This window comes from Rhea americana, unplaced genomic scaffold, assembly GCF_003343005.1.
Source record: "Rhea americana isolate MKP2758 unplaced genomic scaffold, rheAme1 scaffold_51, whole genome shotgun sequence".
Lineage (NCBI taxonomy): Eukaryota > Metazoa > Chordata > Aves > Rheiformes > Rheidae > Rhea > Rhea americana.
The window spans coordinates 1,201,969-1,213,856 of record NW_028186657.1 but is presented as its reverse complement, the minus strand read 5'-3'; the positions used below and the strand labels follow the sequence as shown (position 1 = coordinate 1,213,856).

Sequence of the window (11,888 nt, the reverse complement as noted above, 5' to 3'; positions counted from 1 at the left end):
TGCCTGTTGCTTCAGCTYTCTTCCTTCCTCAGGGAACAGGGATGTTTTCCTCTTCTGGCTTTTCTGGGACTGAAGGCTGTGTAACAGATTCCCCAGGTGAAGGGATTTATTGGATCTTTTTGTTACCATTTACCACACAACAAGATTAACAGATTGGAGGTCCCATTGCAGAAGTATTTAAGGCAGCCGTGGAAATTTTACTTCATTCATTGTTTTGACTGAAGTAACTTCTAGACTATAACCAAAAATAGTTATTTAGAGGCACACTACCTTCCACTTTGTTTATCACCTGACATAGCACTGAACTCATGATTCTGGAGCTTCCAGGGGCTGCTGTGGATCATAAGCAAGCTTTCCTTTCTTCCTTCTACTACTACTACTWCTTCTTCAGAGCAACTCCCTTCAGCCATACGCTATTTCAGAACGTAAACTCAGTTGGCAGAGTAAAATGCATGGTAGAATAGTTTTGCAGAAGTTGCAAGAAAACATGAAATGAATTCTTGGTTCCGAATTCAGGAACCTCTGTAGAACTTTTAGATTTGCTTAAATATAATCTTCCTCTCCATAGTGCTTTTCCATATTTGCTCAATCTGTTTTCACATTCAGATATATTTGTCATTCAGATATATTTGTCATCTAATTTTTATGATAAACACTCATATAGCATGGCCTAGTAGATATAGAATGGACTCTGAAAATGTGGGTTTTCCACTCCATGGGTGACAACAGGAAAATGACTCATCGCTGCCTCTGTTTTTGTGGTAAATCTCACCCTCAACAACACACCAAGTCATAACTGCATTACACTTTATTACTATGAAAACATTGCACATTTTCTCATAAAATATATAAGAAATTGGCATCTTCTTTAAGTTCAAAGGAAATGAACTCTTTCGTGTAAAAACATGTCTGTGAGTCATAAAGACTTGATCTTAAGTATTGGCACCCAAGGTTCATTCCCAGCCAATGAGCAAACATTTGAGCAATCTCATACCCCATTAAGAATTATCTCAGCTTTGCCTAATTCCCTTTCCTAATTTGTACATGATGCAAAAAWTCTCTTTTTAAATTGCCTTACAGCTGATAATGAACACTTTATCAATTACAATTATATATATGCTCTCATTCTGGCTATGAGAAATCCGAATGGTAGATATATTACTTGGTCTTGCCTGAGTTGATTTAAGGTAACATCTTTAAGACTCTAGTTATGGTAATTATTCTAACACATGGAAGGTAAATTAGTATTTGCTAAATAGAGTACTTAAGAGACTTCATACATCGTGATAAGTGGCAAATAGTTAGCTAAAATAATTATTATAATACATATATAAAAGGCTAAAAACATACTTAAATCAGAGGCAGTGATAGATCCACAAACGTCCAGATGGCTTAAGTTTAAAGCATGGTTAGCACTTTACCCTACATTGTGAAGAAAAATTTGGGTAAAGGTCTTAYTAGTCAACATTTCTATAAGAAATATAACATTCACCGTTCATTGCACTGCAATAGGTAGTCATGATAGTGATATTCTATGCTTTTTCCTACAATTGTTGCACTGAGATACTGAAAAGGATCAATAGAAGTAATACACATAACTTGTTACACATAATAATAAGTAATACACATAACATGTTTTGGTCATTTTACACCACATACTTACTGCAATGATTAGTGCACTGATCAGTGACCCTCATATATTACTTTTGAAAATCTCCATCTTTGAGATCTCCATCAACTACTGAATGAAACCAAGTGTGGGAAAGAGCATGATTTACACTTGATTGAATGCAGCAAAATGCTACAGTAATATAGGGAAAGGGAAGGAAGAGACTGTATTTTCAAATGAAAAGCAGGGAGAATTCAGAATTCTAGAATATTGATACTTGAATTGGAATTGGACTAATTGTATTATCTATGTAGACATGAAAAAGTGGACTCCACTAATCCTTGAGTTATCTTGCCAGTTTTTGTAGTTTCATATTTCTATTCTTCTATTTCATAAACTGTTTTCTCCTTTTCTTAACAGTATCAGTCAAACCTAMATAAAAACACAGAACTTGCTATGGAGGAAAAACCTACTCTATGCTTGATACAGGTACAGGTGCAAAGTCTATATATTACGAAGGAATATTTTTTAGTCTCTTTCATTTGCTGTTATTCTGGAGCTACTTCTAGCATCAGGAGGCAACAACTTTTTTGATATAACTGTAATTTTAAAGTTGTCCAGGTCCTTTTAAGACTTTGATATTAAAAGTTAGAGTAGGATGTGTTACTCCAAGACTTGGCTTAATGTAGAACGAGTTCCCTTACTATTATTTTTATATTACTTATGTAATAGCATTGAAACACCACTAACGGAATTATTCACTATTACCGTGACAGAAAAATATTCCTTGATGAAATAAAATAACTTAGTGCACAACTGTACATTTCTAAGCAACCGTGATGCTTGTGTAACATGACACTACTGAAACAAGAGGTCACCTAGTGACTAACCCAAACAATATATATGCTTAGGAGAAGTTACATATTGGAAATGATATTGCAACACTCCAGCAGGTTTGTAAATCCAAATTTCTCTCTGTTCTTTTGTATCGAGCATCTTGGTTAAGTATAAACAGAAATTCTGTTTTCCCTAAGGTATGTTTCTCCACGTGGCTTGCACAGCYGAGATACCAGGTCCCATGAATGAAATTAATCCCATTTCTGAGTATCTCTTCAGAGTGTCACTGCACTCACAGATCGCCGATGACTTCCATGATTAATTTTTTTAGCATTATCTCTAGTTAGTTTGCTAGCGTCATGCCCAGGAGATGCTACCCTATTGGGAACAAGGGGGTAACGGCCAGAGAAAGGTCCTGCTGAGGAGTCTGTAGTGGGAGATTCTTCCTCTGCCCATCTATTAAAGAAATAATTGCCTTCTTCGGGTGTCCATTTCCTGAGAGGATTCATTTCAGAACTGGAAAGTCCCTGGCTATCTGTGTCCCCATGAGACACAGCTGCTGCTGCTGGATGTAAAAATGGTGATACACATAAGTGGTTGATGGTTCGGTCAAGGTCATCATTAGGTGCTGGTGATGTTATAGGTGCATCAGAAGTAGTTTGTTTTCGTGACCTCCACTTTTGGATTTCAAGATCTTGTTGCTCTTTAGGAAGCTTATCTAGTTGCTGAGCTTTCAGAATCAGAGATGCTCCAAAGGTTCCTCGCAGGGCAAAAATAAGGCACCTGATGAAAGAGAAAGAGAGCACATTGTCTTAGCAGTGGGTTACACCTGTAATCTGCATCAGACTACACAAACACAATTGCTCATTTTCCTTTGCTCTGAAGAGATCTGGTAAGTTGATTCATGGTTCTTAATACAGCATGCAACTATGCACTTATCTTGAACTATATAGAGTCAACTACATGTATACAAATACTAAATAAATTATGATAATGGCWCTGTTTGCTAAACAGTGCAAGAAAAGTACACAGAAGCTCAAATATTRCAGAAATGCAATATTTGTGGAGGTTAAGCTTATACTTACTTACCCCCTTAAAAGAAGCTAAAGAAGGGACATTAGTTTGGTAGATGACATAAAACTGGAAAATTAAAAAACTCAGCTTGTGGATTTGCTAAGGAAGTAGTAAAATAATTTGCATCTCACCTGCCCTCTCAGGACAGAGAATTTATATAAATACATACACCTGTGAGTGTGTAGTGAGAGAACACCCACCCTCTCTCCAAGTCATGTCAGCTCCAGTCTGAAAACCAGAGCCTCATTTGAAGCATGATTTCTGACAGGATTTTATCTACACATTTCAAAACAAATATGGGAAATCTTTCGAAACTGCATTAATAAAGGTGCCCTCTCTACCTTCTGCTGCTATATAAAGAYGTACTTAAATATATAATAACAAGACTGAGAACTCCAACAAGCTAGGCTAACTGCAGAAAGGGCTTTCATGGCCTGTTTGTACAAGTGAGWGTGGACAAGTACACACTTGCTCTGCCCAAGCTCAGGCTGGGCGACCACATAAAATTTTAGGTCCCAAAGCTCTCCAGGAACTAGCCCTGGGTGGGCAACTTGGAACACAACTAGCAAAAGCACAGGTCCATCTCTGACGATCTGGTGTGGATCTGTCTTTTCTCTCAAGTTGCTCTCTGTGTCTTCTGGGTGTGTTGCAGGTGGAACAGGCAGGAGAACAGAAAGGGGAAGGAGAATTGTGCCTTCTACCCTGTCTGTTGCTCTGCTTGCTCCTGCCCTTGCTGCTTTCCTCCAGGATGTGCAAGTCATTTACCTGATGGGCATCTGCTGTAGGGCTTTTGGGCAGGCCACAGAGAGGGGAATGTATCTGGCCATTACACTGAAATCCTCCAAGAGGCCCAGTGCTTTCCCCTTGCCAATGAATGAACATGAAATTCAACTCCCTCTGTTTCTCAGACCTGAKGATTTTAATAACTAAAGGTGTGCAGGGTTTCCCAAAACAGTTCAGAGGCACTTTTCAGACACAAATGCCCAGGGGATGCACTGCAAAGTGCTGCCAGGGAGTGCTCTAGGAAAAGTCTGCACCCACAGCAGGGCACAGGCGAGCCCCCTCGGGGCACGTGCAGCATCTCAGGCAAGGCAGCTAGCRCAGAAAGCAGCTCTAAAAGGAAGATTTGAGCAAGTGTTTTAACAAAATCTCTTAGGAAAAATTCAGAATCTCAAGGCTATAAACTCCAACAGGTTTCTGAGGGAGACAGGGAGCAAACAATGCAGTAAGAACCACCAACAGAAACTTAATCATAAGTATAGGAATATATTTAACAAAGGGTGATTTCAGCACTGTTGAGATATGCTGACACAGCTATTCAGAAACTGGGGGCTGGATTTTCTGTGAATCAGGGGTTCTACAGGAAATAATCTGGGATACCTACAAGAAGGAACAGCAACTCTCCAACCCTGAAATTACCAAGATACAAATCTTTGAGTTCAGTATACTGCTGAGGCAGCAATGAGCTCAATCTGGCTAAATTCCCAGGATGGATATATGAATTCTTAACCACGTGTTTGATATAGCTCTCAGTAGAAAGCTCAGGGTCAAACATAACATTGCAAATGTGGGCAGATAGGAGGATGAAAATCACACAAGAACAGAACACACCGCAAAAGGATGCTATGCCTGAAAGGCATGAGACCTCAATGAACCATGTGTTGCTTATCCTGACCTGAAGTTCATATATTGCAACATAAAATCACAAGAGAATCTGAACTCGGATAGGGAAATAATGACTCAAAGAAAAATATCATCTAGTCTCAAAAGGTCCATTTTTTTTTAGACAAAGTTAAGGCCAAAACTTCAATGCTTTAAAGTATTTACAAAATCAGTTATTAAAAATATTTTCCTGGTTCTTGCAATAGTGCTATGCTGACAATTATTATGAGCWGCAGACTAGCAAGAGAGTTTAATAAACCTATCTCTTTCATTGTCCAAGCAGAAATGAAAAAAAATAAGTGGTACAACTTACAAAAAGCCTATCTACTTAAAGAATGATTAAAGTATAAAAAACTAAGGCAGTAAGGTTAACATATATATTGGAACAAAATCAAGTTTTTCAAACCACATTTTCTCATAAATATATTAGAATAATTACTATCCCTCGCAAAATATTTTTCAGACTCACTCTCCAAAGCTATCTTTATCATACCCAGTTTGTGGCACAGAGTAAAACTAAGTAAAACTAAGATTCTGAATGTAGAAAATTATTTGATATAGAGACATATTCTTAAATTTTGCTTAATAATGCTCTATAACGTACTAAAGAAACAATTCATTTTGCAGCTCTCAGTGCACATAGGAATATCTTAAAGCTTTACTCTCTAGTCTTGATCTACTCAGCAATGCTGCACTCATCCTAGTGAAAATTTATGCAGTGGATTTGTAAATCCACTGATAAATTTTGCAGCACCCCAGAAAGAAAGATTTTCCTGATGAGAAAACAAAAGCAATAGGTGTATAGTGAGCTGTCCGTGTTTATATAAGTGAATAAACTCGTAGTTCATGAACCCAGATTTCTGACCTTCAGACCTATCRCTGTCCGTGTGCTGGACATAGTTCACATCTAGAGACATCATTACTGTTATTTCACTCAGATGCCTACAAATCCACAAAATGAAAATTGAGAGGAAACCAGTATACTATTCAAACCTCGGTAAGAGTGCGATGACTGGGGTAATGAGGCACAGTAAATAGAAGGTAGGGTCTGCAAGCTGCTTCTCCATGATCCAGTAGGGAGTGGCAGGAGGGTTGCAGACCACGCAGACAGCATTGTAGACCACTGAGAAGATGAAGTAGAGCAGCACGCTCCCCATCATCGTGGCCCAGTGAAACACCGTCTGTAAGCAGAAGTATACAACATAACAGCAATGTATGCTAGATCTTGACTCTAGTTTTAAGGACATAAGGAATAATTAGAAAGAACATATCATACAGACCCATGTTACTAAAAACTGCAGCAGGAGAAACACCTAGAAATTAAATGACAGAACAATGGGAGTGGATATAGTTCTTAAAAAAAATATGTCAAACCGTTTCCTGTGCATATACTAAAGTATGTAAAAATTATGTATTGTCATGTCCAGTAGGAGCAATGCTGCTGCCCTGCCAGAGTAGCTATTATGCTGCATTTAATAATCAGTTTTGCCACATTGCATTATCTTGGCGCATACACTACTTAATTTTGTGACCCAGAATTAAAGTAAATGACTCCAAAAGACAATGCCATGTCTGCACAGTGTGCTGTGTTCAGAAAAGAGAATCACATGTATAGCATAAGTCAAACACATACCCATGTTTTCATTTCTAGAGCCTGGTGCAAGAGAATGGTGAGGAGGGAGATGGTATTGATGGGGGTCCCAAAGGTAAACACATCTATGTCAGAACCCTCGTATGTCTAGAAAATAGGAAGAGAGATGGAGAGAAACCTTGACGATTCAGAAGTCAGTCCTTGTTTTTTCAATTTTTTAAAGAGAATGAGAACAAAATTATAAATGCTTCATGTACTTACCAAATAGGGGATAAAGAAGCAAACAAGGCTTTGATAGAAGGCATCCAACATTGTAACAATAAAAGTTGACAGCYTGTATATCTGTAGGAGTTTGTGGATAACAGTCATTATGATAGGATGCACATTTCTCTTCCTACTACAGAGGTACTTGCTTTTTGTATTTCTACCACCCAGACTGCTGATTATAGCTAACTGGTCTCTGTTCATAATCAAATGTCTCTTCAGAGGCTGATTCGAAGCAAAGGCTTATCCCTGAACAGGTATGCTCTCTGTGTTGACTACAGAGAAACCTTAGGAAGATTAGCCAGTCAACTAAGGGTTGCAAAGTCAGATGTCATGAATCTCTGCTCCATCGCTTTCCCGGAGCTACAGAATTGGACTAAATATTTTATTCTACAGCTTCTTCCATCAAAGTGTCTACTTTGTGCCTTTATAGGATGGCCACATGTCATATTTAAACTTATCTTGAGACCTATGGTGACACAGTTGTGATGGAGTACGAAGCATCATGGGAGTGACAAAACGATGGGCCTCTGCGGTTTCAATGTAGTCAAAATGTCAMAGCAACAACAACTATCTCTTCAAAATGATAAAGAACATGTATTTCACACATACATGAGGTCCAGCAGCTGCTAAGAAAGGGAACGGAAAGCCCTGCAGAGAATGCTCAAAGTCTGCGTTCCTACAACTGGATTTTTAAAACATCAGGAAAGAATCACAGTCCATGATTCGGAAAGTAGCTATTGTGGAAAAAGAGAGTGAGAGAGAAGAATTCCTAAATACTGTGAAATCTGTGGTCTGAAACAAAGGACAGATCAAAATTTGCCTGCTAATATTTTCATCGTTTCCTATTAAAAATCTTAACGTAATTTGGGAATAAGCCTTTAGAAGTTTGCCAAAGTGTGATTATACGGAAACCAGATATACATGTCTATATACCTGTGATCCTCACACACATGCAGAGATTAGACTGGTTCTCTAAACTTAACAGGTAGATTGAGGAAAATCTTTATATAATCTCTTATGTATATTTCTTGAGAGTTAGCAATTCTGATATTCAAAGTAAAGTAAATAAACAAAACAGTTCATATCCAGAACAGCCTAGACACCAAGCTGACAAAATCCTTTGTGTATTAAAATGTCTATTTTTGAATGAGAGAAAAAAAAATGGCCCGTTGTTCATTAATCTAATGGTTTAAGTTTCCTTGTCCCTTTCTGCTGCAATCTTTTTAAAAAGCTTTTCCTCTAGTACTCCACAGTAGGCTGAGACTGTTCAAAACATTAAATCTCAGCAGAGCTTAATGAGGGACCAGCTAAACTCTCTTACCCTCAGTTGCTGTATTTCTCATCCTCTTTCATTTATTTCTCCTTATGCCCTCATTCAGATTTTTTTTTTTAATGTATATACTTGGTGTACGTTTAACTATGTATCTATCTGCTCCACCATCYTTCTTTAGCAACACCGAATGTCCTTAAAATGAAAACTTTCCAGACCCCAGGGTTTCAGTTCACAGGACTGACTCACTAGTACATCACTTCATTTGCTATAACTCAGCCTGCTGGTACCAAACTGGATTGTGCCATATGCTTGACTGCAGAATAAACCTTCCCATTTACGTCTTCCAGCCACAAACAAGCACTCAGCCTTGCTCCCACAAAGCAACTCCATTCATGTATCCCCTACTAATCCTTCTGATAGCTACAATTATATCTTCTCTCAGTGGACATCAGCAAATGGGAAACCACAAATGGATAATTTGGTTCTAGGTGAATCTGAAGCTGTTCTCTTCCTCCCCTCTCCACAAAACCAAAAAAAGGTTGTGGTCCTTTGGCTCGTCAAGCAGTYATTTCATTCAGCAATCAAGACATACCTCTGAATTTTGCCCATTCTTGTATAATTCAGGCAAACCTAAGAGTGTTTCTGCAGAAACGTCTCTGTCGAGGATTCCAAAGAGAATAGGGGGCATCGAGGTGAAGAAGAGATTGAAAAAGATCATCTGCCAGTAATCTATCATGGTGGCACCAGAGAACCCACAGAAGAACTGGTACCAGAAGAGCAGGTTGACGTAGCTCTGTGGGAGAAGCAAATACGAACCCAGTGTCATGGTACAGGCTGAACCTCGTGCATGCAGAAAYGCATCCTTCCCGCTGACACGATTTCACCTCCCTCCAGGCTGCGAGCTCCACAAAGCTGCACCTCTCCAGTATGTCCTCTCTGTCACATTTCCCCCGCTTTTAAAGCWGGTGTGGACCTCTTGGTTGGCAACACATGGATCATCTATGCCCCTCATCATTCCCTCTATGGGGTCTGTGCAGGTTTTCAGTGCTGTCTCCCAAGAAGATATCATTTTAATTACAGGTACTCTCAGTAGATACCTCCGCACTTTATTTCTAAAAGCAGTATATCTAAAGTATTTCACACCAACTCAGTGTGATACAGCTTTTTAACACTAGTTAGGTTTCTTTAAGAAAATATCAGAGAATAATTAAACAAATTGTTCACAGCTCTAAGCACCAGATTTTTAAATCCTTCTACAAGTCAGTTGTCAAAGTGGAATCAAAGGCCTCCTGCTCTCTAATGGTACCAGGGAGATAACAGAACAGCAGAATTCCGATCTGGAGAGCTAYTTCATACTGCAAATAAATATCCTTTGAACTTTGAAAGGATGCCCAGTCGGGGGAAAAAAAAAAGTTTCCATTTCCATTTCCATTATAAATTTTAACACCGATAAGACATAATCCTTATTCAAAATTATTTAAAAAATTAAAATATARGCACTTTGAATTTTAAGTAAATAGTTTTTCATGCTTAGAGTATTTCATGTCTAATCGACTTGTTTGCACAGGCTTGCAGAAACTGTATTATTATCAGGTTTATCCACTTTACATTATTCTTCAATGCACAGCTCATTTGCATATACATTAAATTTTTAATAAAAATGCCAGATATGACTGCATCATTGCTTGCAAGTGGCTCCTATCAAATTAAATGCAAAAATTCAGAGGTTTCATAGGCAACTGTTTCTCAGTGCAGAACCATCTTTATTCTAGCACTAATAATCTGCTGTTCCTTATGTAAATTTTATTTTGAGGCTCTTGGGTATTACTAGAAAAGTTTCTTGAACTACCATATAAAAGTTACTAAACCTTGAGTTCCTTTTCCCTCTGGAATAACGCTATTTCAAAAGATATTTAGATCCCATATTTTACTCAATGCTTTATGCAGCACGTTACTAAGCATGGAGGCGCATACTGTAATCCTGCAAAGTGAAGAAACAGGAATTGCAATTTAATAAAAAGACGACACAGCCTAAAAAAACCCCAATCCTGGACTTAACCCTTTCTAGAATGAAGACTTCCAGACACTTTATTATCTTACCACATTCTTGTAGAAAAAGTAAATCACCATCTTTGCCAGTCGAGCATAACACCAATGTCCATGGACAAGAAGTAGTTTTTTGAGATGCTTAAATCGGGATATTGCAAAGTCACTAGCCATCACAGCCTTCAGTAAAAAGAATGGAGATTATTTCATAATCTATTTTTCCATTAAATGTGATGATATCTGAACAYGGACATTGAAACTATTTCCTACTATTGCATGTAGTAGGAAAAAGACTTGAGAAAATGACTGGAAATTTCTATCTCCCCAGAGCYCTAATCTAGAATTTAGGAAAATAAGGAAAGGGGATATGTGTGAAAAAATCTGGGGCAGAAAACACTGAATGGGAATCAACAGAACCTGGAAATGCTATAGCAGAGATGATTTAGAAACCAGATGTTAACCTATCACTGGCCAGACATCTGTTAATTTTCCATGCTTATGAACAAACACGTATTTGTCCATGCATGCTAATTGTTGGCTCAAAACACTCTTTTCTTGCTACAGCTGTAATTATGGATCGTATATTAATTTATGACAGCAATGATGCCAACTTGCATTTTTAAGATGACACTCAGTATAGGGCTGCTATAAAACTTATGAAGCGTCAAGAAACCATTTGACAGTAGAGGAAAGGAAATAAGTAAAGGGATACCTGCATGCCTTCTTGGCCAGATATTCCAATTCCAACATCAGCTGCTTGAATCATACTTACATCATTTGCCCCATCACCTAGAATGGGAATACAGGAGGGARCAATAAAGGAGTGAGAAAAGATGCTTAACACTACATGCCTATAGTAAAACAATTAAAAAATCCCAGCTGTACTGTTAAACATAGATTATTCTGTAGTATCATGCATCCTAATTAGGGTAGCTGATACTGGGAGTCAAGTAGTCAAGAGCTCTAGGATCTAATCTTGGTGGGAAGATCCTCCTTCTTAGGTGACTTGGTTCCACTTCTGCTAAGACCAACTTGGTGGAGTAGTGGCACGGACACCCCAACACCATCTGTAATTGCTCCATATTACAGGCTTTTGCTTGGTGAATTCCATGTGTTCAGCACCCCACTTTGCAGCACCACACTTCCATAAATTCTCCAAATTATATCATAAGTTATAATGGAATTGACAATGTATCAATCCATTTTCAGGAGTTTTTCTGCTCATTTGATTTTTTAGCMGTATGTTAAAATACATAACCAAATTTCAAACGTTCATGGCTGAAAGAACAGCCATGGTGTCCTGCAATGTGCAAACTGAATCAGGTTAGACTGTAAAGCAGAATAAATAAAGTGGAATACCGAAGGTTTATATTTCGAACTCTGAAGCAAAGCAAGAAATTTTGAAATAAAGACTCTTCCTTTTCTGATGTGTTTTTTTTGGTCTATTTCTTTAGTTTCAAGTTGTAAAATATCAATTCTGCAAGGATTTTCATGGGATCACTGCAGCAGGGAACTCAAAGCACTTCACA

At 38.1% G+C, this 11,888-nt stretch overlaps 1 protein-coding gene across 2 annotated transcripts in view; it reads right to left on the bottom strand.

Moving 5' to 3' along the window:
• Positions 1 to 2,568: 2,568 nt before the first annotated feature.
• ATP10B (ATPase phospholipid transporting 10B (putative)) overlaps positions 2,569 to 11,888 on the bottom strand; it is a 54,996-nt gene continuing 45,676 nt past the window's right edge. For both annotated transcript variants that reach the window (XM_085317837.1, XM_085317835.1), the window contains 7 exons: positions 11,072 to 11,148; positions 10,414 to 10,539; positions 8,906 to 9,106; positions 7,035 to 7,115; positions 6,816 to 6,920; positions 6,176 to 6,363; positions 2,569 to 3,229 (listed from right to left, as the gene is read on the bottom strand). In XM_085317837.1, the coding sequence (XP_085173963.1) occupies positions 2,722 to 3,229; positions 6,176 to 6,363; positions 6,816 to 6,920; positions 7,035 to 7,115; positions 8,906 to 9,106; positions 10,414 to 10,539; positions 11,072 to 11,148 (1,286 nt within the window). In that variant the 3' untranslated portion in view covers positions 2,569 to 2,721. The remainder of the gene's footprint in view (positions 3,230 to 6,175; positions 6,364 to 6,815; positions 6,921 to 7,034; positions 7,116 to 8,905; positions 9,107 to 10,413; positions 10,540 to 11,071; positions 11,149 to 11,888) is intronic.